This window comes from Rhinatrema bivittatum, chromosome 10, assembly GCF_901001135.1.
Source record: "Rhinatrema bivittatum chromosome 10, aRhiBiv1.1, whole genome shotgun sequence".
Taxonomy (NCBI): domain Eukaryota; kingdom Metazoa; phylum Chordata; class Amphibia; order Gymnophiona; family Rhinatrematidae; genus Rhinatrema; species Rhinatrema bivittatum.
The window spans coordinates 4,844,437-4,871,068 of record NC_042624.1 but is presented as its reverse complement, the minus strand read 5'-3'; the positions used below and the strand labels follow the sequence as shown (position 1 = coordinate 4,871,068).

General features: G+C 43.1%; 1 protein-coding gene across 2 annotated transcripts in view; it reads left to right on the top strand.

Annotated features, from left to right (window-relative positions):
* Positions 1 to 26,632, top strand: part of BRINP3 (BMP/retinoic acid inducible neural specific 3) — a 714,331-nt gene that overhangs the window by 370,281 nt on the left and 317,418 nt on the right. For both annotated transcript variants that reach the window (XM_029618365.1, XM_029618366.1), the window contains exon 4: positions 9,089 to 9,279. In XM_029618365.1, the coding sequence (XP_029474225.1) occupies positions 9,089 to 9,279 (191 nt within the window). The remainder of the gene's footprint in view (positions 1 to 9,088; positions 9,280 to 26,632) is intronic.

The window sequence follows — 26,632 nt, the reverse complement described above, 5'->3', positions numbered from 1 at the left end:
CCATCAAGCCCAGCATCCTGTTTCCAACAGTGGCCAATCCAGGCCACAAGAACCTAGATTACAGAGTTTAACTTTTACAATCTCTCTCCTCAATGTGTGCAGGAATCTCTGGCACCAGAGCCAGGGAAACGTCTACCCTTCAGGCCTTGGAAAAGTCACCAGGTGGGCAGGGTACCTTTAGATGGGTAGGACACTAAGGGGGTGTGCATTCGTTTCATACATTTCCTATACAAGCATGTAATATGAAACAAATTAAACAAATGAAACGAATGCACATCCCTATAGGACACCCCTTCCAAACTGACAAAAATATAATGTTACTCTCTGCACAGAAAGCTAAATTCTCTGTCTTTCCCCAGAATAGTAGAAACACCAGGTGGGTGTCCCCAGTGGATCTCTTTAGTTATGACACAGTCTCCCTATTTGATCCCCTTGAAGCAAGCAGCTTTCTTGCCTCAAACAGGAAGGAAGGGCAGTTAAACATCCTCCTGGATCTTGAAATCAAATTATTTCCTTTCAACTGAAGTAAACATGCACCTCACCACCATTTCTGGGGCAGATCTTCCCTGTCCCCTGGGCATCCCAAACACAGGGTTCCCCGTGCCTCGAATGCAAGAAAGGGCCCAGGTGTCCAGTGAGGCTTCTACCACTAAAAATCTTAAACCCCAAAAATAGACCCAGAGGGAAAATCCAAACTAGCCAGTAAGTTTGCAAACCTGGTCAGGACCGCCAGGCAGGGTTTGCCTGGCTCCTCTGACTGGGCCTGAAAAACAACTCAACCTCCTGATTCTCAGCAAACCTAAAGGGACCGACTCTCAAGCTCTCTGTAGGGAGCTACTAGATAGACTCTCAGGGGGACAGGGAGGGGCTGCATTTGAATGGTAACCTCCCCCACACACTAACCTGCACTCTTACTAATTGAACTCAAGGCTCACCCAGGTCTTAACGGTGATGTAACCATAGGGTCCAACACATATGAATGAATATAAATGCACAAACATATTCACCCCACAAACCCTTACAGAGCCTGGGTGGCTCTCACACCATGCCCCAGTAAAAGGCCACATTCAATCCATCTGGGCTGAAGGCATTAACCACAGACTCCTACCATATCCTAGAAGATACCTACCAGCCAATATGATTAGTTCCTTCACCTACCTAGTCCTATTGATGTATGGGCTTGGCCATCCCCTTCCCATGTATCACTTTAATCAAATTTTCCAAAATTCAACATTTATTTATTTATTTAGTTAGAGGTTTTTATATACCGATGAACGTTGGGAACATCTCATCAGTTCACATTAAATGAAAACTCAGCAACAAGCGCTTTACAGTGAAACAAAGAACATGTGTATATAAAGCAAGGGAAACAGAACAAAATATCAGTTATAAGTCAAAGTTTTGAAATGAATCATAAAATACAATAATATCTCTATTTATAAGATTATTACTATTTACAAGATAGTCGTGGTGGACAATAGGGAGAGGGTGAACTGTAGGGGGGTAGACTTCATGAGATGGAGGAGTGCTGATCATAGAAAGCTTGTTTGAAAAGGTATGTTTTTAAGTCCTGTTTGCATTTTTTAGGGCATGCCTCTTGACGAAGTGAGGGGGGGAGTTTGTTCCAAAGGGGGGGCGCAGCTAATGAGAGAGCCCGAGCTTTAGTGGAGCTGAGCTTCGAGTCTTTCGGTGAAGTGATCTGCAGTGTCGCTCGGTGCTGCTGCCTTGTGGGTCTGTTTGTGTTGTGGAAAGTAAGATGTTGATCTAGCCAGTGCATATTTTGGTTGTGGAGAGCTTTGTGGACTAGGGTGAGAGATTTGTATCTTATTCTTGCAGTGACTGGAAGCCAATGTAGGTGATGCAGTACAGGGGTGATGTGGTCGCGTTTGTGGGTGTTAGTTAGAATCCGGGCAGCGGCGTTTTGGAGTAATTGAAGTGGTTGCAGCGTGCTTTTGGGTAGTCCTAGGAGCAGGGCATTGCAGTAGTCAATTTTGCATAGAATGAAGGCCTGTAGAATGATGTAGAAGTCAATGAAGTGCAGAAGGGGTTTCAACTTTTTGAGAACATGAGGTTTGAAATAGGCTTTGATTGTATGCCAATCAGACATCATATCAGCCCAATATCACCCCACTGGAGTGATGGCATGGTATCTGTGGGTCTCCCACCATAGATGCCAGCCAACAGTAGAACAAATGTGCCCCCTACCCCCCAAATAGAGTGAGACTCTAGTTGATGTGGCAAATCTGAGTTTCAATAACATACGCAGCCACCACTTACTCTCCGTGCGTGGCGTCCTCTTTCCCGGCCTCCCTTTTTCCCGTTTGTTTACCCTTGTGCTAGCTATAAGTAACATCAAACACGTGACAACTGTTATTTGGTGTAAAAAAGGCCGCAGCTTTTATTTGTTTAACAAGATATGTATTACCTTCCTGGTATACCCGAGCCGATGAGCTGCCTCTGAGTTGATGTGGCAAATCTGAGTTTCAAATACTCCTGCAAAGCATTGCTATCTGTATCTGATAAATGAACTCCATCTTTTTGAAACAAACCCATGCATCCATTGAATGCCCACTCATGGTGGAAGCATACCTTTCCTTCCTTTGGCAGTCAGGAACCAATATGCTTATTTAACTTTTTAAGATGCACTGCTATAACACTTGATAATGAAACTTAAGTCTTGGAACCATATCTAACTAGTATACCACTGCCCCAAGAGGCAATGACCTTACAGAGGCCCAGCCCTTTCTATTGACCATATTAAGCATCCTGAAAGATGGGACCCCTAAGTTGTTGTGCCCCAAATGAACAGTCAGGACCTCTGATCATTTCTCAGTTCGCATACACTTCCAAATTGCTGGAATGAGTTGGTCTCACCTCATTCCTCGATTACCAAACCATTGGAGTGTTACTCCATACTCAGCTGATCCCAAGTTCAGTCTATATGTTTTCAGACAAACCCATGAGAAAATTCAAAGAGCAAAAGAGTGGCTGAGAACCCAAGGACACCTCTGCTGTCAATCATCCAGTGAGCTTGCCTGCAAGAAACAAGATTGATGACCACATAATCTTCTCTTAACTCTCTCGAATATATGTGACAAATGTCCCAGACTTCCATCAACTGATTCACTGAATGACTGACTCTGGAACAGCAGATTGTACTGCACAGGTTACTGCCCCAGTCTGAAATAAATGAGTACCATAAAGGCTCAGCTCCTTCTGTATATGCCACAAAACTTTCCACACCACCACTGGAAACTGGTATCTCGAAAAAAGCTCCCCATCCCCATGCACTAAAAACTGTGGTGACCCTACTGGCCATTCTCCAAGAGCTCCCATGCTCTCCTCACCAGGCACCACCACTAAACCCCTTAATCATATACTGTCCGAACCTCCAGGCACCCCCATGATTCCCTTTTGACTGATGTATCTGCATCTGTACCACTTCTTTCCTCATATATGTCTTTTCTATGAAAAGACCCAGATTTTTTGCGGAAGATGCTAACTGGCCCCCTCTAAATGCCCCCAGAAAATCAAACAAGAAAATTACTGCAAATAATGACTTTTCGTATTGGTTTACACAAAGCACAGTTAATGTCCAATACATCTAACAAAGGAAATGTGCAATTGCATGCTTGCAATTTAAAACTACTGACCTCTGCTTTGACCAAACTAGCAACAATTGCTTAACTACAAAATTGGCAGTCGAGTTATCCCAGCCAGGAACCTTTGTGAAAAATAAAAATCCCAGTATATCTGTACTGACAAAACAGTGCAAGAGCCGCTCTCCACTCTTGCCTTTTCTACAAATTAGATCGTTAAAATAATCTGGCACAGGGCACTCATCCAACCAAACTTGCAGAGGAAGTCTGCACATTTGACATACTCGTACGCGTAAGCCACCCAGTGCGCTAATGCTACTGAGGCCCATAGCATCTTGCAAGCTTCTTGATGCTAAACTGCCAAATGTAATACACTTCAGGGAACAGTTGTAAAAGAGCACTTGGAACGATTGCATCTGTTATAAAAGCATGCTCTATGCCTTTGACATGATGAGCCCAAGCCGTCACATTTGGTTGTAAACAATGAAGCGCAAATTCATGCAGGAACTCCCAATTCCACTGGCACTTGACCAACTGCTAGTTAATTTCCTTTTTTATGCTCAAGTTGTCATGCATGAATACCCACCGCCTTATCGCTCAATCAGTTTCCAAAAACAGCGAATGCAATTACCAATGGGGAAAAGCTCCAGATAAGTGGCGGCCACTGAATGCAGTTGAATATTGAAACAGCACTTAGCCGGAGAAATTCAAATGTATCTGGCTAAATGGTTCTGAATATTGGCCTCGAAGTAGGTGTGTAAATTCTGATCCCGCCTTGACTCCTTCCCTGAAACAGTTCTCCCAGTGTGTGCATACACATAATTCATACGTGCACATAAATTTACACACATGTTGGGTGGGAATATTTAAAAGGGGCCATTTATGTGTGTAAATCATTGATTTTTCCCTCATAGATGGTTTTTTTAATTTATATTTTATTAATTTTCACAGTTTACACTTTATGAAAACATAAAGAAAAAAGTGGAATATATAATTGAATTTCCATACAATTAACATAAATATAAAGATATAATATACATTTCCACTATTACCTATATTTAGGAGGAGACCAAGAAAACTAAAAATTTAGTAAATATTTTAACAATCACTAGTAATCACAGAGAGAGAGTATTTAATTTCTATGTGGCTTCTGTATCTAATGCAGAAGTTGGATGTTTATCTGTAAGAAATATTTCTAATTGTGTTGGATCCAAAAAAACATATTTTCTTCCATTATAATTCAACAAACACAAACATGGAAATTTTAGAAAAAATGTAGCACCTAGTGCCAATACTTTAGATTTTAATGAGAGGAAAGTTCTCCTTCTAGCCTGAGTGGCCCTAGCCACATCAGGATATATTTGAACTCGTTGTCCACAGAATAATATATCTTTAACCGAAAAATATTTCTTAAACAATTTCTCCTTATCCTGTTCGGATACACATGATATTATTAGAGTAGCTCTCTTATTTATCAGGTCTACCGACTCTTCTAAAAAAGTCGATAGGCCTGGTGAGGAGGGTTCATCCCCTACATCCTGCCCTCTAGATCCTCTAGAGGTTTTCTGAGGTAAATAAAATATCTTCGACAATTTACGGATTTCATCCTCCTCATATAAGAGGTTCTCTTTAAGGTATTTTTTAAATAATTCCCAAGGGGATAGGAGCCTTGTCATAGGAAAATTTATTAATCTTAGGTTTTTTACCCTTATTAAATTTTCCATATATTCCATATCTTTATGGATGATCAGACTATCTTTGATAAAGGCATTTTCTGATGCCTGTATCAGTTGTATCTTATTAGTGACCATTACCATATCTTTCTCACATTTTTCAATTTTCTTTTCGTGATTTTCTATAGACATCCTGTTTTCTTTAATAGTAGCTAGTAATGAATTATTCATTTTAATAACATTACTATCCAACTTCATTATCATTTTTCCCAGATCTTCCAAGGTTAGTTTCCCCTTGGTTCCCCCTAGGGTTCCCCCTGGGGATAAACTAACCTTAATGCCAGTAGAATTAGACTGCTCTAATAGAGAGGAGATACTTTTCTCAGTCCAATTGGTTTCAGCCTGATTACTCAGGCTAGTGTCCGTTTGGACCAATCCTACCGGTACTTCAGCTGGGTCCGATGGTATTACACCAGCCGGTTGTAGGGGAGACTTCGGACCTTCGCCGGGACTCAGGGATGCATAGAATTCTGCTCCCCCGCTGTCCTCTCTTGGCTGTTCCACCATTCTTACCACGTGGTGGTTCATGGGTCCAATGCGTGTTAGCTGACTAGGTGAGGAGGTTAAGATCCTAGCCTTCCTTTTCCTCCCCATAGACAGTTTAATAGAAAACCTAAACCAAATCGGTAGCGCCCTTCGCCGGTCCCCGGTCTTCTCCGGTCTAAGCCGGTCAAAGCCGCGCGCCCTTTCGGTGCGTGCGGCTTAGGCGTGGCGCCGGCGGCAGCTGGGCGCCGCCCCTCTGCAGATTTTATGGCGAGGGGGGGTGGGGTGGGCGTCGGGCTGACGTCACCTCCCAGCGACTCAGTCCTCCGTCGTTGACTCTCACCAGCCGACACGTTCACAGAAGGAGCGGACTCCTCTCTCTCCTCACACCTCCTCCTGGCACTGTGTTCTCCCTCTGCAGGTTTTATAGCGAGGGGGGGTGGGCGTCGGGCTGACGTCACCTCCCAGCGACTCAGTCCTCCGTCGTTGACTCTCACCAGCCGACACGTTCACAGAAGGAGCGGACTCCTCTCTCTCCTCATGCCTCCTCCTGGCACTGTGTTCTCCCTCTGCAGGATTTATAGTGAGGGGGGGTGGGGTGGGCGTCGGGCTGACGTCACCTCCCAGCGACTCAGTCCACCGTCGTTGACTCTCACCAGCCGACACTTTCACAGAAGGAGCGGACTCCTCTCTCTCCTCACGCCTCCTCCTGGCACTGTGTTCTCCCTCTGCAGGTTTTATAGCGAGGGGGGGGGGGGGGGTGGGCGTCGGGCTGACGTCACCTCCCAGCGACTCAGTCCTCCGTCGTTGACTCTCACCAGCCGACACGTTCACAGAAGGAGCGGACTCCTCTCTCTCCTCACGCCTCCTCCTGGCACTTTGTTCTCCCTCTGCAGGTTTTATAGCGAGGGGGGGTGGGGTGGGCGTCGGGCTGACGTCACCTCCCAGCGACTCAGTCCTCCGTCGTTGACTCTCACCAGCCGACACGTTCACAGAAGGAGCGGACTCCTCTCTCTCTCCTCACGCCTCCTCCTCCCTCATAGATGGTTTTAAAAGTTGCCTTTTAGAGTGCTCTGTTACTGGGAGACCTCCATTTAGTGTGCAGGTATTTCTGTCTAGTTATCAGCTTATCCGTATCATTGGCTTTAGTTCTAGCTGTAGTTGTTTCTCTATGTAGCCGCCCCCTCTTCCTGGTACTGGGGTGAACTGGGATATAATTCCTATCATGGGATCATGAAAATGGTACATTGGACTCTTGAAGGGTGGAAACCCATGGTAGACATGACAATCCACTTCATACGCTGGATTGGGGTTCCCAAAGCTTTGCAATTTTTTTTAGGTAGTTAATGGTAAATCCTCTCATCATTTCGTCTGGATGGCGCAGTGAGAAGCAGCAGAAGGTGGACAGATACTGAGAACTCTAAATACAGAAATGCACAAATAGTTCTTTGTGACTCTTGCAATTGACAGTCCAGATATCCTTTAATGTACTGCAGGAGCAGATCTTACCGGATTTGATGTCTCCTGGGACAATTCTAACTACTTTCTCCAAAACCTTTCTCACACTTTCTAGAATTGTTTCTGAAATCCCACTACACCCTCTACTAAACTGACTCACTCTTAGCCTTGCTTTGTGGTGTGTAGGGTTGCTCCATTCCCAGTGTTATGATAATGGTTTACTTTGTGTTTGAGCTATGTGGATGGCCAAAAGTGTTGCAGGCTGGTCCTTCCAACTGAACTCCTTGAGTAGAGCATGACCATGTTGATAAGATAGAATCAGAATCATGTAGTGGTAATACTCATAGTATTTATTTTGCCTACCTTTCCGTGCCTACTACAGTACCACACAACCTAAAAGCATTATTTTCATATCCTCATCACTACAGATCTTATATGTAGAATGTAGTTTACTACAGTGTTTATATATTCATGCGGGAAAAAATAAAAAAAAAAACAACAAAACAAATCTTACCTAGGTCTCTATTTAGCAAAATTCAGAGGTGCACAAAATAATGTGCAGATGCTAAACCTCCATAAGTCCCACAGATCCACCCAAATGTCTTCTGCAGCATAAGAAAAAAATGCCATGTGCCAAATATTCTGATATGTTTGGCTATTTAATCAGTTTTCCGATTTGTTCTGAATTGAACCCTATAGGATCCTATGCACTGAAGATCTTCTCCCAGTGTGTCTCGATTGAAAAAAATGCTTAGTGCATTGGGTCCATGGTGTGTAGAAGTGGAACTGATGTAATTCTGAAGCTATGCTCCACAGCTTTGTTTTAAGCACTATAAAGTATAATTATCTGAATGATTATTTAATTAGTGACTCAGAAGATTATATATCAACATAATACTGCAGTAGAAATTACTTCTGCGACATTAAGTATGTTAGTTGCTTTCAGATGCAATTTATTTTTATTTTGTACCATCTCATGCTGATGTGGAATTGTTCTCGCTCTTGATGCATTACAGAATGGGGTTGGGAAGGCAGTGCGGTGTTTATATTTTTTTATCGTAAAATAAAAAGAAAAACTAAGCTGCCATCTAAACTTATGCTTCATTTTTCATGTTGACTCGCTTGAGCAGGGCAGTAAAGGCGCACTGTTACTGGCTACGTTGGATCCTTTCCGTGATGAAAAGAATAATTTTAGCTTCTGAGCTGCTGATGGCATTTTTCGCGTGAATCAATAGTTTACAGCATGAAAAAGAATGAACACTAGCAATATCCTTCTAGCTCCGTGCTTTCCACCTGGCTGCACTGTATGCATGGGATGGACTTCCTGAGGCAGTGTGTAATAATAATGCCCCCTCTCTGGCCATAGTCCAGTCCAGTCTAAGAACTCAACTCTCTGAAGCTGCTTTTAAATCCTACTACTTACTTCTCTCTAATACATTCACTTTCCACAGACACTTGTTCGCCATATACGTATTATAAACTCCATGTATGTGAATCTGTAGAGCAGAGACTGTCACCTACGTGCATTTGAACATGGACTGTCTTTTATTTGTATCTGTTTGTGTATCTTACATATGGTAGCATTTTAAGAATAATAATAGACTAGCTACAGATTTTGCCTTTTCTTTTAAGAAAGGCTTGGCGTAAACCCTTAGGTAAAACACAGATATTGAAAAACTGTTCTTTCTTGTATCTATTCATGTGGTTGCTAAGTACTGTGTTTGTATTGAAAATACTTGACCTTTAATATGATTGCTGTGTGAATGTGTGATATTGAAACTGTAATTACATGTTAGGAACATATTATTTATACAGGAGAGGAGTCGCTTACAATCTTTGTGGACAAGAGGAAACTGAGTAAGAGATCAGAAGGAAGTGATCCCAGTTACAACAGTTCCTCTGTGACGCTGGAGACTCTGCATCAACTGGCTGCCTCTTATTTCATTGACAGGGACAGCACCCTCCGTAGACTTCATCACATTCAGATTGCATCCACAGCCATAAAGGTATGAATCTTGCAAAGACACTTTTTAATACTGCGCGATGCATACTGATGATGTTCTGTGGCATATAGTTCAAGTGAGCTTAAGGAAATAAAAGAACAAGTCTATCAGAAGACATCATAAAAAGTTTGTAAATAACCTCACTCAGTATTGTACAGCAGTAATACTTAGGCTCTTTTTTGACCGATTAGCAGCTCCGTGAGTCTATAGATGCAAGGATTGGCTTAGCCAATCTATGACACAGAGCTTGTTGGCAATCCTAGCAAAGGATAACTAATCACAGTACATTATAACTTTAAATACTCATTTCCTTAGAAATAATGCACTCTGGCCATCTGACAGCTTTCACCATGGTGAGTTACAAGTAATTTCTTTTGAATTTGATCATGATTTGCGATGAGGAAGATGGAATGCAACTTTTAACCAGTCTGGCATTCAGGAAAGCCATCGTCTTTATTAATCATTTTAAGCAGGAAAATAATCCCCCCCTTTCTTGAAAATTCTTATGATGGGAAAAACTGGACGACTACATTTGACAAGACAGAATGGGATTGTATTAATTACTACTAGAAATTACAATATCCAAATGTAATTTAAATTGACACCGGTTTCCTGTCTGGGTGGGTTTTTATAAACCAGAGGGACCTGATATGCCAAAGATTATCGTTTATTCTATGTCACTGAGCAAAAACGCTTAATGAATTATGTCTATTTTGTGATAAGGTATAGTTTCTCTATGAAAATCTCTAGGCATTCGTTTCCTGTAATCAACCATGGATTTCTACTTTGAAATTAGCTGTCATGATATAGAGTTTTTGCTATTATGATACTTGTACCATAGAACTAGATTTCCTTAAATCAATTATTTTCTGCCTGAAATATTCCTTTCATAAAACATGCTTGTCCTGATTTATAACCTGTCTTTTCTAGTTGATAAATGAGCCCTTGGTTTCTAGAAAATAATTTCCAACTAAAAATGCTAAATTAGAAGAGTGAAACCAGTAAGCAACAGCGTGCGACGAGCTTGCTGCACAACGGATGGTGGTAGTGCACTGCAGAAAGGGGCTGGTGACTTGGGTATTAGGATTTGTCTATTGTTATAAAGTAATTTTAATAAAGCTGTGGCCCTATTGCTCAAATCCTTAGTTGTGGAATGTCTGCGGGGTCAGGGGAGCGTGAGGTTTCGGCTGGGACATGTTAATGTCCTTTCCAGCTCTAGTTAACACATTTAGTAACCCGGGTTAGTTTTCTTGCCGTGTTCCTACGCCGCTTCTTTGAGAGCTGTTTTCTTAGCTGTGTGAACATTGTCATAGCTAGGTATGTGTTGAGTAGATTCCCCCCTCAGTTTATCAGGTATTGTAATTGTACAAAATACTTGAAATCTCTGACATCTCTGGAAGAATCTAACCTTTCAGGAGTCTTAAAAAGGTCAGTGCTTGGTGCATGGATGCTGCTTATAGTTAACAGATTGAAAAGGGAAAACAAAAACAAATTCATAGCACTGAAAACACTCAGTACAAATGATCAAATTAGCTGCAGATGCCGCTGTATTTATCTCCATGTTTAGAGGGTAGCAGTGAACCTTTTTGCTTGTCTCCTTTCCTTCTTTCTTGCTTCTTCATTCTGTATTCAGTGGGAAAACAGAGTGAATGAAGAGAAGTAGTGGACAAGGAAGAAATGCCTGGACACAGGGCTGGATGCTCGGGAGCTGGATCTAATATCCTAACATGGCATGTGCTCCACCTCCTGCTCCTCAACCCACATCACCTTATTACTGAAATCAGTAGCATGGGTTATGTTTAATCTCTGGGTATTTGCCAGGACCTTGTACTTCGGATTGGCCACTGTGGGAAACAGGACACTGGGTTTGATGGACCCTCGATCTTGACCCAGTGTGGCAACTTAAAAAAATAATAATCACCAACTCCATCTGCCAGTCTTTATTCAATGTGAATCGTGCTGGAAAAGCTTACATCATGGTAAGGAGCTGGGAGCAGAGGGCTGAGTAGGGGAGGGAGAATAAGAGCGCGTGGTCAGTCAGGGCAACACTATTTATCCTCTCTGCACTTGAGACAGTTGAATTTCATTAGAACAGTGGAAGCAGTAATCTTTTTAAGCTGCGGGCAGAGCGATAAAGGAATCCACTTTTCATTTGCTGGTAGCAGAAAGATCGGGCTGCTGACCAGACTTGTTTAGCCATCAAGTTGGTCCAGCCATCCCCAGGGCCAAAATACCTGAGCAGTCTAGGACTGGCACAGGTGGGCTGGTCTGGTTTCCTGTGCCAACTCCTGTGGGCAGTCTCCAGCAGGGGCCGCAGGGCATGGTGCAGATAGCTAGCCTGCTCCCAGCTGAAGTGCGCATGGTCCAAGGCTGCTCAAACAAATTGTATTGAAAGCATGGTGGAACAATGCGGGCAACAGTAACTGGTTCATGGCCCAATCATCATGCATCAGGACATGGGCATGCACCTCCTTTCTGCATGTTCTCCAGCCCCAGCTAGACAGTATGAAACCGTTTCAGCAGATCTAAGAACATACGAAATGCCATGCTGGGTTAGATCAAGATCCTTTGAGGCCGGCGTCCGCTTACAGATTATTAGTAATAGATTTGCAACTTCATGCTCAAGTTCTTTCAGGACTGTGGGGTGTATGCCCTCCGTCCCTGTTGCTTTGTTACTCTAATTTGTCATTTCAATCTTTTACATTATCCATTTATTGCTACTTGTTTTAGTTGCACGGAATCTCCACCATCAAAGGATATTTCTCCTTAGGGTTATATTCCCAGCATCTTCCACAGTAACTATACAGACAAAGAATTATTTGTCTTTCTGCTATTTCCTTGTACTAGCTGAGTGCCCTTTCTTTACCCTTTAGTCTAGTCTAGAGCCATTAAAAGCATGAGATGGGTCAGGCCAACTGCCTAATGTGCCCCCATTCTGGGGGTGGTGCAGTAATGGCATCTCCTCCTTCCCATAGGCCTCAAAGAGAAAGTGGTGTAATAGACCCATGCTTGGGGAAAGAAGAGATGCCAGGATGTCAGGAGGAATATAAGACCTGTTAAATAGATGTCTAATTTGAAATCTGTGATGCTGAGTGTACCTTCATATGATGCTATTCAATGATCAAGCTATCGTGTCTGTGAGCCAGAATATAAGGCTTCTAAATCATTAGGTACCTCAGTAATACTCTTTGAAATGTCCACATCCAATTTGTTATAATGATGATAGCAACAGAAGTGCCATTACTGTCACTTATCTTGTATCCTGTAGTCAGTCTATCACCGCCGACAACTAGGTGTTTCGGAGGCTGGCTCCTTCATCAGGGGCTGGTTCTTTGAAGAGAGACTCATGGAATGTAGATTCTATAAATGAGTAAGTATGAAGACATCTTTAAGTTATTGAACACTCTTTCACTTAACAGTGGCTAAAAGGAAGTTCGATACATACGTAGTACAGTGGCCACTGTCATTCATCAAATTGTGGACTGCGCCGCTGAAAGTGCGGTCTGTGGAGCTCCGCTGAAGAAATGAAGGAAAAAATCTAAGATATATTGCACCCCGATGATTAAAACTAAAGAAGGAATTAAATCAAAACCCTTTTATGAAGTAGTTGTTGTCAGAATTATGTAAAGTGAAAATACTTTAAAAAAAAAAATTGAGTGAATCTATTGATCTAACACTTTGTTTCTGCATAGAAGCTTGTTGTCTTCTTAGATTTCAAGAAAACTGGGTTACTTAATCACTGTCCTTTTAAAAGACATTGTTGTTTTAAAGTGTAAAGGTACTCAGTACTTGACGACCGGCTGCTCCTGCGGCTCCTTTATTGGCGCGAAAAACGCCGACTGAAGCGCCATATTTAAAGGGGAATTCCTTCGAAAAGAAGTGGGCGGTGCTAATGACGATGAAAAAAAATGGGCAGTACTGATGACATCAGAGAAAACCTTTGCACAAAACTGAAGGTTCTATCTAAATGAGTGTGTGCCACTCGATCTTGTCATTGAGGCCAGTTGGTTCTAAAGTGTTCAGACGAAAAATCCATGCATTTTCTTGCTTGCTCAAAATGCTGACACGATCCCCTCCTCTCCAGGATGAGCGAACGTGTTCAATGATAGACCAACTAAGATCATGAAAAGTGTGTGCATTGTCAGTGCAGTGTTGTACAATAGGTGCCTTTAGGTCCTTGTTAATTCTACTCTTATTCTCCGTAAGGCAGACCTTGATCTTCCTTTGGGTTTTGCCAATGTATACCTTTGGGCAAGGGCACTGTAAAGCATAGATAACAAAATCTGTGTTGCAATTGACATCACTATTGATTTTCACTGTATATCCTGAGGTGGGGTGGCTCCAAGTCATGCCTTGATGTGCCTGTGGGCAAAAAATACATTTACCACAGGATGTCTGTCCCATGGACGGTGGATCTATTGGCACTGAGGATGAGGCTCTAATCACCCGTTGTTTGATATTCTGTCCTCTGGAGTACACACACATGGGAACTTGATTAAACACTGGGTGGGGGCTTAAAACATGCCAGTATTTTAACAAAATCTTTTTGATTTGTGATGTGAGTTGAGTGTGTTGTAAAACAAATACCAAATCTATGTCATTGTGATTATTTTTGTATTTTAAGAGGGAATCTCAATCTGAAAAGATCGCTCTTTTGTATGCATGGTTAATTACCTGTTTGGGGTAGCCTCTGACAGCAAACCGTGTTGATAGACTGCGTGCCTGCTTGTGGAATTCTTCTACTTGTGAGCACAATCGTTTAATGCGGAAAAACTGCCCTACCGGTAGGCCTTCCTTGAATTTCCTAGGATGGTGACTATCAAACTGGAGAAATTTATTTCTATCGGTGGATTTTCTGTGTAGTGTGGTTTGTAATATTGCATCTTGTCTAAAGATCCTAATATCCAAATATGATATGGAATCATGGTTGTAAGTTAAGGTGAATTTGAGATTTGGATGTGATTGATTTAACCACTTATGAAATGATATAAGTGAAGACTCTGTCCCTAACCATATGAAAAAAATGTCGTCAATATATCGTGACCATTTTAAATTTGTCCAAAAAATGATGAGGTGTACACTATAGATTCTTCAAATTTGGCTACAAAAAGATTTGCCACATCTGGGGCCACTGGGGACCCCATCGCTACCCCGTGTGTTTGAAGGTAGTAGTTCTGTTCGAAAGCAAAGTAATTATGGAAGAGAATCATCTCTTATAGTTGCACTAAAAAGTGAGTCTGAATGCGATGTGGGCGTGGTCTTCGCATAAGTATATCTTTAATAAGCGAAAGGGCTTCCATCTGGGGTATATTAGTATATAGGGCCTCTATGTCCAGTGTGACAAGGAGGCTCTGTACTGGTAAATCCTGTACTTTTGCTAACTTGAGTAACATATCAGAGGTGTCTTGAACATAAGATTTTGCCAATGTTACCTCTGTTCGGAGAAAATGGTCAATAAATTGTGCCAACGGTTCTAGTATTGATCCGTTGGCCGAGATAATAGGACGACAAGGGGGCTTCTCCAGTCTTTTATGTATTTTTGGGACTCCATATATAACAGGAGTCCTTGGATGAACTACTTGAAGAAAATTGAACTCACGCGTGGTTAAATATCCATTTTGTTGCGCTTCTGTTAGTATATGCTGTATCCTATCTTGTAGCATAGGTGTAGGATCTGTGGATAATCCTCGATAGAACTTAGTGTCTTGTAATTGCTGTAATATTTCAGTTCTGTATTCTACTGTATCTAATATCACTACCGCCCCACCTTTGTCTGCTGGCTTAATAGTGATTGAGGTGTTTGATGCTAATAAAGACAAAGCTGATCTTTCTCCTCTAGATAAATTATAGAAAGTGTGAGATTTGTTCTTCTCAAGTATGGAAATATCCTGAAGGACCAAGGTCTGATAAGCTTTTATTTGTTCATCCATGGGTCCTGGTGGAATCCAACGTGACTTATTTTTTAAGATAGAAATATCTGGGGTAGTCATAGGGACATCCTGGAAATCAAATTCACCTTAACTTACAACTATGATTCCATATCATATTTGGATATTAGGATTTTTAGACAAGATGCAACAATACAAACCACACTACACAGAAAATCCACCGATAGAAATAAATTTCTCCGGTTTGATAGTCACCATCCTAGGAAATTCAAGGAAGGCCTACCGGTAGGGCAGTTTTTCCGCATTAAACGATTGTGCTCACAAGTAGAAGAATTCCACAAGCAGGCACGCAGTCTATCAACACGGTTTGCTGTCAGAGGCTACCCCAAACAGGTAATTAACCATGCATACAAAAGAGCGATCTTTTCAGATCGAGATTCCCTCTTAAAATACAAAAATAATCACAATGACATAGATTTGGTATGTGTTTTACAACACACTCTACTCACATCACAAATCAAAAAGATTTTGTTAAAATATTGGCATGTTTTAAGCCCCCACCCAGTGTTTAATCAAGTTCCCATGTTTGTGTACTCCAGAGGACAGAATATCAAACAACGGGTGATTAGAGCCTCATCCTCAGTGCCAATAGATCCACCGTCCACGGGACAGACATCCTGTGGTAAATGTATTTTTTGCCCACAGGCACATCAAGGCACGACTTGGAGCCACCCCACCTCAGGATATACAGTGAAAATCAATAGTGATGTCAATTGCAACACAGATTTTGTTATCTATGCTTTACAGTGCCCTTGCCCAAAGGTATACATTGGCAGAACCCAAAGGAAGATCAAGGTCCGCCTTACGGAGCATAAGAGTAGAATTAACAATAAGGACCTGAAGGCACCTATTGTACAACACTGCATTGACAATGCACACACTTTTCATGATCTTACTTGGTCTATCATTGAACACGTTCGCTCATCCTGGAGAGGAGGGGATCGTGTCAGCATTTTGAGCAAGCAAGAAAATGCATGGATTTTTCGTCTGAACACTTTAGAACCAACTGGCCTCAATGACAAGATCGAGTGGCACACACTCATTTAGATAGAACCTTCAGTTTTGTGCAAAGGTTTTCTCTGATGTCATCAGTACTGCCCATTTTTTTCATCGTCATTAGCACCGCCCACTTCTTTCGAAGGAATTCCCCTTTAAATATGGCGCTTCAGTCGGCGTTTTTCGCGCCAATAAAGGAGCCGCAGGAGCAGCCGGTCGTCAAGTACTGAGTACCTTTAAACTTTAAAACAACAATGTCTTTTAAAAGGACAGTGATTAAGTAACCCAGTTTTCTTGAAATCTAAGAAGACAACAAGCTTCTATGCAGAAACAAAGTGTTAGATCAATAGATTCACTCAATTTTTTATTTTTTTTTTTTAAGTATTTTCACTTTACATAATTCTGACAACAACTCCTTCATAAAAGGGTTTTGATTTAATTCCTTCTTTAGTTTTAATCATTGGGGTGCGATATATTTTAGATTTTTTCCTTCATTTCTTCAGCGGAGCTCCACAGACCGCACTTTCAGCGGCGCAGTCCACAATTTGATGAATGACAGTGGCCACTGTACTACGTATGTATCGAACTTCCTTTTAGCCACTGTTAAGTGAAAGAGTGTTCAATAACTTAAAGATGTCTTCATACTTACTCATGTATAGAATCTACATTCCATGAGTCTCTCTTCAAAGAACCAGCCCCTGATGAAGGAGCCAGCCTCCGAAACACCTAGTTGTCGGCGGTGATAGACTGACTACAGGATACAAGATAAGTGACAGTAATGGCACTTCTGTTGCTATCATCATTATAACAAATTGGATGTGGACATTTCAAAGAGTATTACTGAGGTACCTAATGATTTAGAAGCCTTATATTCTGGCTCACAGACACGATAGCTTGATCATTGAATAGCATCATATGAAGGTACACTCAGCATCACATATTTCAAATTAGACATCTATTTAACAGGTCTTATATTGTTCAGATTGAGATTACTTGTTATATTTATTAAGGGTCTTATATTTAGCGAGGATGTCAGGAGGAGCATGTTATAGCATTGGCCAGCAGGGGCAGTGAGGAGCAAGAGGTAATTCTGCTGATAATTTGTGTTTCCAGCACGGCTCCCCATAATTATGCTGGACGCACTAATTGAAATGTATTATTGGGTGGGTGAGCTTGGGGGTAGGAGGTGTGAGTAGCACGGGGAGGGGCGGGCAAGGAACCTGTATTTTTCTCCTTCTCTGGGGAGGGAGTAGAACAGGGAGGGAGGGAGTAGAACCACAACATTGTGACAGTCTTTACGTGTTGAGGGGGGTTTGCATGGAGGGGTTCTGGTAGCAGTGAAGTCAATAATTAATGGTGGTGAAGGGTGGGAATTGGCTAGCGGGGCCCGTGGGTTGTTTTTTAATAGGATTGCCACTTAATAGATATCTTTTTTAGCTGGTTCAGTGGCAGGTTATCTGGTGACAGAAGGCTGGATAACTTTAGACTTGTATGAAGCAGGTCTGGATATAAATGAAATGTTTGCTAAATTAGATGGATAACTTTGGCTTGCCTGGAAATGCCCCCAGAGTGCCTAATTTTCAGATCCAGCTAAATTATAGTTGAATAACTTGTGAGCTTTCCATCTAAACTTGTGAGCTTTCCATCTAAATGGCTTTTGAATATTGACTTCATATTTCCAAATGTACGCATGCACTATTATTTTTCAACAATTAAATTAATTTCAAAAAAGAAAAAAATAAATAATGTCTTGTTTAAAGTGTCATCGCCTGTCCTTAACCTCTGTCCATCCTGTCGCACCTGCTGTTCCCAGGCAGCTGCTTCGAAAGGGCTATCAAGTGGCGGAGGGCTACCCTAGAGCCCAGCATTGCATTGCTGCGTCTCTTCTGGTGCGTTCGGGTTCAGCAGTGGTCAGGGTCCCAAGTCTCTAGCCTATCTGCCCGTGCTCAGCTACATCTTGCCTACCTCGGTGCTTCTCCGGAGGCCTCCTTGGGGGTCGTTCCATGGCCCAAGGGCACACTTTCTCTTCACAATTGGGACCGCTCCTTAGCACTCCCACAACATATTGTGAAGGCCATGTGTCCGGTGAGTGTGTTCCTATGATGGGCCCATGTTTTGGACTTCCAGAGTTCCAAATCTAAGACATTTTGTTTGTCTTCGCAATAATTTTTTGTCCATGTTTTTCTCAGGAATCCCCCGACCTGCTGGAGGTTCCAGCCTTTGTTTATTGTTTTGTTTTTTCCTAAGATCCACAGGAGGCTCTTGCATCTGCTTGATTGCCAAGAACCTTTCTTTGGGAAGCACTTGTAAGGCCTGGGTATATTTTTATGACCTGCAGGAGGCGCCTGCACCCAGGTTCAATGGCGTCCACAGCTGCCTAAGCTTTTGGTTCCTTCATCCTTGTTTTCCACCTCACCGAGATTTCTGCATTATCTCCCCTTGGAGATAATGCAAGGGGAGATATTTGGTTTATTTTTTCATGACCCACAAGAGGTGCCTGCACCCAGGATGTTATCACTGTGCAGCTGGAAACTCCATGTTTCCTATCTACAAGCATCATCCCCCCTGCAAGCGGCATCTGCCTTCCGTGGATCCCGATACCTACGGCCTATCGGAACTCCTCATTTGTTGCTTCAGCTACTGTAGAATCTTCAGCCCTTTCTGGGATCCTCCAATGCAATTTCAATCTTGTGGATCCATTCCTTTACTCCTTCTATGACCTTGTTTGGAAGAACCCAAGATGCAGCCTAGCTGTCTTGCAACCCAGCAAGATGTCCTTGTCTGAGTTGTTGACTACCTTCGTTCCATGTCTTCAGCCTTGCATACTTCATCACATCAGTCCCTCATCAAGGAATTTCAGCTCCAGTTCTTGGACCTTTGATCTCCCCCTGATGGTGTGGATGTGGTTCCTTTGACCCCCCTCCAAGCTGCAGAAAGGAGGCCTGGGGAAGGGAGTCTTTTGAGGAGGGGGTGCTGTTGTGATACTGCTTGCTGGCTTAGCTGTGAGCAGTCTCTCACCTTCGCGACCCGGAGGCCGCCGCTGCCATTGCCCTGAGCAGCCCCACCGCTGCCATCCTCTCTTTGCAGTGGGCAGAACCGCCGCCAACCCTGCTCTTGTGCGATGTGGAGCCACCGATATCTTGGCCCTGTCTCATGGCCTGGAGGCCGCCTATGCTGCTGCCTCTGTGCGCTCCTTAGCGCTCCCACAACAAGATGAAGGCTCATTAATAGGCAAGGGTCCTAGACTTCAGGTAAACCTAACTTTGTTATAATAGGGGAATATCTCAAGGAGTCATTTATTTATTTAAAGGTTTTTTATATACTGGTATTAGTGTGAAACATCATATCTGTTTACATAATAACTGCAGTTTGGAAATTACATGGAACAAGGGTAGGGAAAAAACAGGGATTAAAAATGTGGCAGAGGAAATTGACTATAGAAAAGACAGAATGAAGATGGAACAAGATAATGCACTTAGTTGGATGAGAAAATCTTGCTGAAGTAAAAAAGCAGTGGGCAAAACCAAAAGGAGATATTAAAAGGGAAACTAACATTTTTATTAGGAAAGTAAATAAAAGAGGAAAAATGGGCCACTCTAGTTTTCTAAAAACGTATATGGAAAGAGATAATAGATTAGTGTTCATAAATTCAAGAAATTATAGAAAGAGGAAGACAGGCAACAATATCTGGAAAAATTAAGAGAAGCTGGGAAAGTAGTCAGGAATGCAAACGTTCAAATAGAATAGCAAATATGGTAAAATGGGGTGGGGGAGGAGACAAAACTTTTTTTTTTTTAGACATGTTAATGATAGAAGAAATTGCAAAATTGATATTGTAAGAATCCAAGATGAAGGACAGGAATATGTAAAGTCTAATGAGAAAAAAGCACAATTGCCTAACAAATATTTCTGTTTCATGTTTACTGTGGAAGGACCCAGAGCAGGCTCACATAAAGCAAACACAAATAAGATTGGAAATGAGGTAAACATTTTGGAACAATGTGTTCACGAGGCACATTCAGGCCGATTCAGTAAACCACGCGGGAGAGCGGGCGCTCCGAGGCGAGTGCCCGCTCTCCCAACACGCGCCCAGGCCACTCTTCTGGGTTCGCGATTCAGTATGCAAATGAGGGCCCGCGCTAATAAGGAGGCGCTAGGGATACTAGCTCATCCCTAGCGCCTCCTTATTGGCGGAAGCGGTGGCTGTCAGCGGGTTTGACAGCTGACGCTTCATTTTACCAGCGGTGATTGACGAACCCGCTGACAGCCATGGGTTCGAAACACAGACACCGCAAAACTGAGCTTCCGTTTTCCAACCCACGGGCAGACTTTTTTTTTTGAGGGGGGGGCCTCTGACTTAATATCGCTATGATATTAAGTCAGAGGGTGTACAGAAAAGCATTTTTTTCTGCTTTTCTGTGCACTTTCCTGGTACCGGCTGCACATTTTACTTTCTCTATTGAGAGGGACTAACTAATAGGCTCATCAACTTTATAAGGGGTAATAATAACGCATCAAAAACGCGCATCCAAATGGTGGCTAACGTTGCACTTGGCCTGAGTGCACCGTACTGAATCGGCCTGTATATAAGGTAATAGAGCCAGAGGGGATAAATGTGAGGGTACTAAGGGGACTTTTCTGTGCTGCTTTAGTGTAGGAAGTAGTTCCCAGAGAATTGGAGACAAGCATATATCGATCCTATTAATAAAACTGGAAGTAATGAGGAGGTTGGGAACTACAAGCTGGTTAGTCTGATCTCTATGGTGAGAAAATTAATGGCATGACTGCTGGAGGATGGTGTAGTTTTTAGAATCCAATGGATTGCAAGATCTGTGGTGGCATGGTTTTGCCAGAGGTAAATTTTGTCTGGTGAATCTGATCAATTTCTTTTAAAGGATTATCAGAGAGTTGGATCAAGGGAGGGCAGTAAATGCTGTGTACTTGGACTTCAATAAGGCCTTTGACATGGTTATGCATATAAAACGTAAACATAAGTTGAACACCACTGTTGTGGACCTAGAGTGACTGGCTGGGTTAGAAATGGATGGGAGGTAACAAAGGGTAGTGGCAAACAGATTTCTCTGAGGGGGGGAAGGGGGGTGTTACTAGTGGTGAGCCTCAGGAATCTGTCCTTAGACAGGTTATCAACATTTTCATGAGTAATATAACAGAAGGATTTTTGGGAAAGGTTTATCTTTTTGCTGATGATACCAAGATCTTCAAAGGGTGGACAGCCAGAAAGGTGTGGAAAACATGAGGAGGGATCTAGTAAGCTCGAGGAATGGTCTATGGGCTGGCAGGTAAGAGTTAATGCAAAAAAATACAGAATAATACATTTAGAATGCAAAAACCTAAGGGTAAGGTTCAGTATTAGAGATTAAATTTTTCTAAGCACAAAGGAAGAGCAGGATCTGGGGATAATTGTATCTGATGATCTTAAAGTGGCCAAACAGGTGGATAAAGCAATGGTTAAATGTCAGAAAGATGCTTGGCTGCATAGGGAAAAGAATGATCAGCAGAAGAAGGAAGGTGATATTGCTCCTGTATAGGTTCCTGGTGAGACCTCATCTGGAATACTAAGGGAATGATGGAAATTATAAAGCTAAATTAATTGGGTGGTTTGGCAGACTAGATGGGCCATATAGTCTTTTTCTCTGATGACAAACTAGATGGCAGTCTTCATAAATGGGTGACATTCAATGGATTTTGACACAGAAAACTTTTGTCAAAGTTTCTAGAACTTTGACTAAGTCTCAGGGAGCATACTCGAACATGCAAATATACCACGCATCCACGTGGGGTCCCCTCAGTCTCTTCTTTTCTGTGGAGCCTTGCATTTCATGGTCATGTGAGCCTTACATTTTTTAACTTTTCAAAAGTCTTTTTTTGCAATTGTTTTCACATTTTTCCTTGTGTGGTCAAAATTGGGGTACCACCGGTTCTCCCTTTTGCATCCTAGAAGGTTTTTTGACATGTTGGGGTAAGTTTACTTTGTCAATCCCTCAGGATCACTGCCCTCTGCCACTGATTTTGATCTCACATCCTTTTGTTTCACGATAACATGTCCACTTAAAGGTTTCAGTGATGCCCAAGGTGTATGAGACTGTCTATCACAGACCACATGATAGATGTGTCTTCTGTAATGGGGCATCGCATGACAGCACGTGCACCAAGATGACCCTGAAAGGATGGAAAATCTAGCTTGACAAGATGGAGTGCCTCTTCAGGCTAGAGAATACTGATCCATTGGCATCAGCATTGGAGGCATTGGTATCAAAGGACTTCAGAGCCACACAGATGGACACTGAGCCATCGACATCAGCAGGGCCATCAATTCTGTCAAGGTCATCGGCTACCAGGGATGTCAGAGAGAGACTATCTTCTTATTTCCCATGGTTGAGGAGATCAGTTTATCACCCTTGACCTCAGCACAGGATAAAGACTAATCTGAGCATCAAGGGAAGCCAAAAAAAGCATTGGCATCAATCCCCATCAATGTATGATGTCAGGCACAAGAAGGAACTATCTTCTGCTTTGATTTCCCCAAAGCAACTCTGTGGTGAGGATACTTGGTCCTCCATTGATGACAGAGGTATGCTATAGTCTTAACTGGTCCTGATGCCCAACAATGATTCTCCTTTCCAAAGAGGATCTGTTCACACCTGCTGGGTCCTAGTCTGTATAGACATTGACAATTTTCAAGGAGGAACTGGAGAGGTGTATGCAGATTCTGATGGGAAAGGTGATTTGGGGCATCAGTGATGCAGCACTGATAACAGTAGCAATGTTGTTCTTCGAGCCATCACTGGAATCCCTGAACACGCTCATCGGTGTATTAACAACTTTGTTCCTGGTGTCAGTTGCCAGGGTAGCAGCAACACTCTGCAGGGCACTGGTGCTGCACCAATCAATCTGGTGCTCATCCCTGGCTTTTTGAAGGAGGAAAGTCCCCTGGTGCTGGGGAAGTTACCAGAGCCTGAGCCAAAGTGGCCAGTTGAACCAGTGCCTGCAATGCTGAGCAGGGGTTGATTGCCTAGGGTACCATCACCAGTCAATGAGAGCAGAGATGAGGACACCTATGACACCTACAATGTTTCTGATGATTCTTTGGAAGATTTCCACTCGGAACTATCTCCTCCAGATGATCAAAGGGAGTGTCCACAGGAGGACCTTCCCAGGTTTTGTCTGGGTGATGGCAGAGGCTATCCCATTGCAGACTGGAGAGGATACCAGGCTCAAAATGCTAGATATCCGCAAGTATGTGGAGCCTCACAAGGAGATCATAGCAGTCTCAGTGGATAAGATGCTTGTGGAGTTACTATTGAGAATATGGAAACACCTTCTCATAGTGTCTCCCATTAACAGAAAAGTGGCTGCATTTTATCTCATCCAAAAGGCTCTCAGATTCAACAAGAGTCAGCTTTCCTATCAATCAAAGTTGACGAACCCGCTCTCAAGAAGGCCAAGTGCTCTCAGACCCATTTTTAGATGCCCATGGTAAAAGATCATAGGGCGGTGGATGCTCTTGGGAGGAAGTTGTTCCAGGGTGCTAAGTCAATTGCCTGTATAGCAGCCTACAAGCTCTACATGAGCAAGTACATGTGCAACATCCTGAAGCAGGTACAGGAGGTTGCTGAACAATTGCCTCAACAACAGTAAGACACCCCCCAGACCCTGGTGCATAAGGGTCTGGAATGAGGAGAGGAAAACATTCATTCTGTTTGACCTACAATGTTTTAGAATCATCATTGAGGGTCTCTGCATGGCTGTGGGCTCTGATATCTGACTGGAGGCATATGAGCAACTCGCTGATGTGCCATGTACAGGAGAGAATCTCTTTGGAGATAAGGAAAAGGACATGAGGGTCCCAGGAAACAGAGGGCCCCAAAGCCCCAGCCTGCACCTCAGTCAATTCTCAGAATGGGGTTTTGACTGGATTGTTGGGATCATAGACAAATTGCCTGTATCTGGAGCGAGTAAGCAACTCTACTTTCTTCCATTTCATATGTTTCTGTGAGTATTACTTAAAAGATACTAATAAAATAAAATATACAACATATTATGATTATACATGCAATTACTCATAGGCTTGTCAATAAAATAAGGCTTTCACCTAAATTATTCAACATACTTCTTGTTCTAACAGGCAGTGTATTCCACTTGGTGGGTCCAGCAATAGAGAATGCTTTTGTTCTTGTTTCCTACCATCTGTTTTCTTGGAGTGAGGATATGGAAAGTAAGTCTTGATCTTCAAAATGCAAGTCTTGGGGCTGATTGTGTTGAATTTGTTTCTGAGAGATAATGCAGAGGGATTTGGAGGTATTTTTTTTTATAGTGACAATATTAAGTTTAATATCAGTGTAGACCAGAACTTCCTAAACTTGACCAAGAGACCCAACAACTAGTCTAAGTTTCAGGCTATCCACAATGAGTATGCATGAGATAATTTTACATACCATGGAAACTTGGTATATGAAAATTTATCTCATGCATATTCATTGTGGGATATCCTCAGAAACCAACTGGCTGATGTTGCGCCAGAGGTGGACCCTTGGGCCGAGGTGGGGTTGACCTACCCCACTTCGGGGGGACCTACGGGTCCCCATCGTTGGCAGGCAGAGTAGGCTGATGGACAGAGGCCAGCTGTAGCTTCACCACTACCAGCCCTTGTTCCTCGTGGGTTGAGTCTTTGGGTGCTAGGGCTGGCTGGATGTAGGTGGGCCTCTGTGTGAAGTTTATGTAGAGATCGGTTCAGCCCAGAGACAGCAGGTGATAGATGGTACAGTCTTATGCTGGATGAGGTAGGATCCTGGAGACTTGGGCACCAATGGAATGGAGGCAGACAGGGGATGCCCAAGCAAGAGCAGACCGAAGCCTGAATGAACCAAGTCCAGGAAGTAAGCTAGAGAAGCATTGAGGTACAGGCTTGAGTCAGGGCTGGTGGCAATCCAGAGGCGGTGGTAAGCAAGGCTGAGGTCTGAACACGAAGACAGATGAACGTAGTCACACAATGAATAGGTCTTGATCCAGGGATGGACAATAGCATAGTCTGGCGAAGCAAAGGTCTGGGACTGGAGATAGGCAATAGCATAGTCAAGTGAAGCAGAGGTCTGGGACTGGAGATAGGCAATAGTGTAGTCAGGCGAAGCAGAGGTCTGGGTCTGGAGGAATGCAATACCGTAGTCAGGCGAAGAAGAAGTCTGGATCTGGAGGTATGCAATACCGTAGTCAGGCAAAGCAGAGGTCTGGGTCCAGATGTATGCAATACCGTAGTCAGGCGAAGCGGAGGTCTGGGTCTGGAGGTATGCAATACCGTAGTCAGGCGAAGTGGAGGTCTGGGTCTGGAGATAGGCAGGAGCACAGTCAGGTGAAGTGGAGATCGTGGTCTGGAGATAGGCAATGGAGAAGTCAAGCGAAGCAAAGTCAAAGTCCGTGTAAGCAATCCAAAGAATGGAACAAGACAGGAACAAGGAGACAGGAACCAGGAACATAGAGACGAATCTCTAGGAGGCAACGAGTACTTGATCAGTGAGGGGACCTGTTGCAAAGGAAAAGCTAGGGAGCGGAGCCTGCACTTAAATACAATAGCTCCACCGACGTCATCATCCGGGGCCACGGCTAGGTTCCTGCCGCAGTCCCTACTTAAGTGGCAGAGAAGCGTGCATGCCTAGGGATGGGTGTGGCACTGAGAAGGAGCGTCTCTCCGCGGGCCATGTGGAGAGGCCCAATGAGAAGCAATGGATGTGGTGGCTGGACCGGGAATGCCGGGGACTGCAGCAGGGCCGGAGGCACTGGGGGAGGCCTAATAACAAAGCTGACGGCCCACTGCCACCAGTGAGGAGGAACCAGGAGCTGGGGTCACTGTAGAAAGGTGAGGGGGTTGTGCCACGAGTCTGCCATGGACGGCACACGTAACACTGGAATCCCCAGGATAGGTTTGGGAAGCCCTGGGGTAGACATCCTTGATGAATCAGGTTGAATGCAAAGTGATTTGTGAAAGCTCAAAGACCAGTTAATGTAAAAGTGCAGAGTCATGAAATAGTGGTGCAGGAATTCAAGGGCATGATACACAGTGGAGTTGAATTGCTGCTGTGTTACAATTTTAAGAAATACATTCAGGTAATCATGTCCAGTGATTTCAAGATAGAAAAACAATGTGATACATGGTGGTCAGAGCCAGAGGAATGCTAGAGTGCATGGGGAGAGGCACAATCAGCAGAAAAAAAAAAAAAGGTGCGGTGATTGTTGGTTGTAGGTTGTTTGCAGGGCTATGCCTTTATAACTATGGCCAATTCAAGTGGTAGTACCAACAAAAATATAGATAGTCCGGACGCACTGTGGAAAAAGTATTCAAAATGGTCTACATCAAAAGTCTTTTGAGATGGTACTTGGGCTTGAGTGGAGAGATAAGG